Genomic DNA, 6,000 nt, shown 5'->3' with positions numbered 1-6,000 from the left:
CTCGGATACAAGACACTCAGACACTAGACACTCGGACACTAGACACTCAGACACTAGACACTCGACACTCGACACTCGACACTCGACACTCAGACACTAAACACCAGACACAAGACACTCAGACACTCGACAGTCGACGTAACTCGACACTCGACACTCGACACTCAGACACTCGACACTCAGACACTAGACACTCGACACTCGACACTCGACACTCGACACTCGACACTCGACACTCGACACTCGACACTCGACACTCGACACTCGACACTCGACACTCAAATACTAAACACTAGACACTCAGACACTAGACAGTCGAAACTCGACACTCGACACTTGACACTCGACACTCGACACTCGACACTCGACACTCGACACTCGACACTCGACACTCGACACTCGACACTCGACACTCGACACTTAGACACAAGACACTCAGACACTCAGACACTAAACACCAGACACTAGACACTCAGACACTCGACACTCGACGTCACTCGACACTCGACACTCGACACTCGACACTCGACACTCGACACCCGACACTCGACACTCAGACACTAAACACTAGACACTAGACACTCAGACACTCGACACTCAGACACTAGACACTCGACACTCGACACTCGACACTCAAATACTAAACACTAGACACTAGACACTCCGACACTTGACACTCAGGCACCTAGACACTAGACACTCAGACACTAGAGACTCAGACACTAGACAGTCGAAACTCGACACTTGACACTCGACACTTGACACTCGACACTCGACACTCGACACTCGACACTCGACACTTAGACACAAGACACTCAGACACTCGACACTCAGACACTAGACACTAGACACTCGTCACTAGACACTCGACACTCGACACTCAGACACTAAACACTAGACACTAGACACTCAGACACTCGACACTCAGACACTAGACACTCGACACTCGACACTCGACACTTGACACTCAGATACGAAACACTAGACACTAGACACTCTGATACTCGACACTCGACACTCAGACACTAAACACCAGACACTAGACACTCAGACACTCGACACTCGACACTCGACGTCATTCTACACTCGACACTCGACACTCGACACTCGACACTCGACTCTCGACACTCGACACTCGACACTCGACACTCAGACACTAAACACTAGACACTAGACACTAGACACTCAGACACTCGACACTCAGACACTAGACACTCGACACTCGACACTCAGATACTAAACACTAGACACTAGATACTCAGACACTGGACACTCGGATACAAGACACTCAGACACTAGACTCTCAGACACTTGACACACAGACACCTTTTTGGCCTCAGTTCCGTCGAACCCAAATGTACGAAACAGATATATCATCACTTTTATTTGACTTTGGCACAGACGGCATGCACGTTATTTACCCTAAAGCCATACAGTTTCCAGCAAAATTCAATTATGGTACGGCTGAAAAAAGGATGTTGCCCTTAGTTTTGTCATGAGCATTCACCGTCCATAAAATGCAGGGCAGCACCGTCGACCATGCAGTAGTATATTTGGGCTCAAAATGGTTTGAGGAAGGACAAGCATACGTGGCTCTAAGTCGAGTCAAGTCTCTGGAAGGGCTATGTATTGAGGAATTAGATTGTACTAAATTATCAGGTAAGAAACCATGTAATAATGATGCACTGAATGAATTAAATAGAATGAGGAATATTCGGTAAACAATTTCACTAAATACTAAAAACAAGAAAATAAAAATCGGTAAAAAAAAAAACTTTTAAGTTAAACGGTTTTATTTTATGTGCACTGAAAACTACAAAATAAATAAATAGTTACTTACCTATCAACCTACGTAGGTGATCTCGGTCATTAATATCTCTGATGGTAGTGGTTGTCATAACATGAACCATGTCACCGGCCGAAAGGCAGTTCATGAGAGAACACTAACACCAGGGTTTGCTTGGTAGGTAAACTAAGCAGCCCGCACTATAACAAGTAGGTATTTTGACCTTCTAGTTCAGAAATATTTTAGTACTAGGCAGAATAGCTTTTAGGCATATTAGACTAAAATAAAAACGTGGGGCCCCTCTGAAATCATACCTATAGCAGAGCATATCTTATACTTTGGTAGATCATGAGCTCGGCGTTCGCTGGTGAAGCCGTAACGGCTGGTTATTGATGGTCAAAACCTCCAGTTACGATTATAGTAAGTCGATTCAGCGGACCATGGACTCCGGAGCTATGAGGTTTCGGATGCGACCGGGATAAACCGCTAGGATGATGATGATGACGATTATAATAAGTGGATGCAATTCACACTTAGTATAGTAGAAAGTAATACAGAAATAGTTAATGGGCCCCACGTTTTTATTTTAGTCTAATATGCCTAAAAGCTATTCTGCCTAGTGCTAAAATATTTCTAAACTAGAAGGTCAAAATACCTACTTGTTATAGTGCGGGCTGCTTAGTTTACCTACCAAGCAAACCCTGGTGTTAGTGTTCTCTCATGAACTGCCTTTCGGCCGCTGACATGGTTCATGTTATGACAACCACTACCATCAGAGATATTAATGACCGAGATCACCTACGTAGGTTGATAGGTAAGTAACTATTTATTTATTTTGTAGTTTTCAGTGCACATAAAATAAAACCGTTTAACTTAAAAGTTTTTTTACCGATTTTTATTTTTAACAACCCCAGCTGTAGCCTAATTGTAGACTATAATATTTTGTGATGTTGATGACCTTTGCCTGTATTTTTGTCAGGTGGGCCGTCAGCTTGTTTGCTATTAAAAGTTACATAAAAAATACTTATGTATATATGTATATACATCCATACAAACAAATAGTTACCAAGTTTCGCGCCTCCATCTCGGAACTTCGAAACGATCCGAGATTGAAAAACATAAAATCGAAAGCAGTCTCGCACGTAATTTGCCAACGGAAAAATTGTCGTGGAAAATTGGAACGAGGAATACTTGAATTCTCCATTGCGGGAGCGATCCTTGAATATTAATAGCCGATTTTTTTGGGAAATCTGAGATTTTTATCAACAAAAATATACTGTTACACGATTCGACTTTTCAGATATTTATGGTGGTCAACGGGAAGTGGGAAGTATCTTGTTTAATGTTAAAGTAAAAAATTTGCGAAGTTTTTTTTGTTTTTGAAAAAAAAGAACAAACTTGCGGCTCGTGTAATTAAAACTGTTACCGTCTAAAAATAAATTTCTTCAGAAACGCATATTTAGTTACGTACAGATGCTGTGGTGTTTATTTACTTATTTAACACTTTATTGTATAGATAATACAGGACTTGTTAAATAGTTTTCCCCCATAGACTGCCATAAAGAACGGTCCTGAACCACCTGCATCCACTGCTAAGTAGTTAATATATTTAATTTTTTGTCATTAATTAGAGATTAACAGTATGTTTATAAAAGATTTATTCTGTTTTTGTTGAAAATTCAAAAATTTCCATTTTCTCTATTTGTGTTCTATAAGTGTTCTTTGGATAATTTTGAAGAAAATGGCTGAAACATTTGTTACATTATACTTACACACAGAATACGTATAATAAAATTAGATATATAACAAAATAACAACATTTCGTAACAAACTTGAAAGTAATAAAACTTGAAAAGTAATATACACCGCTGGTAGGACAATTAAAATTGCACTTTATACAAATGGGCTTACGACAGAGTATATCTTTATGGAATTTCAAACATTGATTTGGCATTACATTAAAATTCTCCCAATGAATTTTGCGAATTTGCTAGAGGCATACCCCCACTTTGCACTTCTTTCAGCTCTGTGCAGTTCTGTAATGGATTCAATTTGATCGTTTGTTTGTTAACTTTACACATTTAACTGGGACGTAACTTTTGAAGCAGCGTTGCTTTGTTTATCGTTTCGTATCCTACTTTCATTTCATTGTCATTCATATACAGTTTCTTTATTTACTTATTTACTATATACCTACCACTTTAGCTATTAATTGTCTATTAATATAAGTCTCTCCCAATAAGGGGAGACTTATATTGATATATAAGTCTCCCCTTATTGGGAGAGTTTCACCAGATAAGTTTTGGGAGGGGCCTTGTTGTCTAACCCCTGACCGTTAAGTTCCCTTAGTCGCCTCTTATGATACCCACGGCAAAGGAAGGGGTGGTCCAATCTATGCTGGGACTGCAGGACGGTTTATTTATTTATTCGTCTTTAATTGTGTTTAAGTAGTGTCAAAGGCAACAATATTCGGCAATGCGCACGTAATACCTCTCGTATTGCAGGTATAGGGTCATATGCTTGTTTGGTGGTAAAAAAGTGTATTACTACCAACTATTACCCATTAACTATTACCCATTGTTTTTATACCGTCTGTGATATAAACAACAAAACGCATGCACTCACTTACACACACACGCGCACACACAAACACACACACACACGCACACACACAAACGCACACTACACGCACACATACACGCACACGCACGCGTATGCGCATGCACAAGCACATGAATACGCACACACACACACACGCACACACGCGCACACACACACACACACACACACACACACACACACACACACACACACACACACACACGCACGCACACGCACACTAACACGCACACATACACGCACACGCACGCGTATGCGCATGCACATGCACATGAATACGCACACGCACTCACACATACACACACACACGCGCGCGCGTTATTTGTGTGTGTGATTTTATTGTTTATTATTCGATAAAAGATTATTATTATACATATTATATCCAACATGTCATCTTAAATCATCCAAAACAGAATACATCATACAAAGGAATTTTATATGTTTAAAATAAAACAACAAAACATTAAACATTAATTATAAAACACTATTTAATTTCATTTGTCTATGTACATAATTTAAAAATTAAAAATATAATAAATAAGGCACTTTGATTATTGTTAAGGTATATCACATCTTTGGTTTGGTCGACTATTTATAGGCACCAAACGGTTTTTTTCTATTCTTATCTGTTAATAATAAATAAAATGAAATAAACAGTCCTTCTGCGAAGCGAACGGTATTTAAGAATTTCCTTTTAAAAAAAAACACTTCAAACGTGACATAATTATTGTAACCGATACGAAAGTAAACTTTATCTATTTTAAAAATCAGTGATTATCTTTGTAATTGACAGGCTTTTGTCCTGTGTGTATTTAAAAAAAAAATACTTCACACTGTTGCATGGATGGATAATAAGATTTCATGTAAAAATGTATTACACAAGTTATACCGGAGTCTTAGCAAAATTGATTCTTAACTTTATGAATGTAGGAATCAAATTGTATTGACCACGTTTGTTTAGAAGAAAATAAACTAAAGTTGTCAGATTATGGCCAGTTTTTCCCACCACACTCACAGTCACTCACATTTTGTTTTTTTTTTTATGTATAATAACAATTTTTTTATAATAAAGCTTATTTGTCATTTCTTGTTAAAATATAGATTTTTAATAGATCCTTGTTTTTTGTGATACTGCTGAACTTTTGTGTTAGGTTTTATTTCTAATACCTATATTTTTTTCATAAATTTACTAACAATATTTTCGACGATACCTTAGATTGAAATACAAAATTTAATTATGTGTTGTTGGAATTAGAATCCAATTTTCAATGTACATAACGATGTGTTGACTTAAAAATCAATGAGTCGAAAAAAATCTATACATATATTCGATAACACTTTAAAATTAAGAAAATAATTAATGTTTTTTTTTTTTTTTTTATGTACAATTCTTATGCAATTTTAAATATCACATTTTAAAGGAAAACATAAATGTACAACAATATCGACCGAACGTTGTATAGTACAATTATGAAGTTTTCTTGAAAGTACTGTAGTAGATATCGTTGAAAACAGTTTTCCGCTTAGAAAAAAAATCAGTACATATCTCAGAATTTAGAGACTTTTTCTTCCTCGTTCTTATTTCCATTTTCTGT

General features: G+C 37.5%; 1 protein-coding gene across 5 annotated transcripts in view; it reads right to left on the bottom strand.

Annotated features, from left to right (window-relative positions):
• Positions 1-4,867: 4,867 nt before the first annotated feature.
• LOC113521034 (putative inorganic phosphate cotransporter) overlaps positions 4,868-6,000 on the bottom strand; it is a 56,857-nt gene continuing 55,724 nt past the window's right edge. For all 5 annotated transcript variants that reach the window (XM_052891733.1, XM_052891721.1, XM_052891728.1 and 2 more), the window contains exon 11: positions 4,868-5,996. In XM_052891733.1, the coding sequence (XP_052747693.1) occupies positions 5,953-5,996 (44 nt within the window). In that variant the 3' untranslated portion in view covers positions 4,868-5,952. The remainder of the gene's footprint in view (positions 5,997-6,000) is intronic.

This window comes from Galleria mellonella, unplaced genomic scaffold, assembly GCF_026898425.1.
Source record: "Galleria mellonella isolate WM207_F2 unplaced genomic scaffold, CSIRO_AGI_GalMel_v1 utg1073, whole genome shotgun sequence".
In the NCBI taxonomy this organism is placed as follows: Eukaryota; Metazoa; Arthropoda; class Insecta; order Lepidoptera; family Pyralidae; genus Galleria; species Galleria mellonella.
This window is presented reverse-complemented; position numbering and strand designations above follow the sequence as displayed.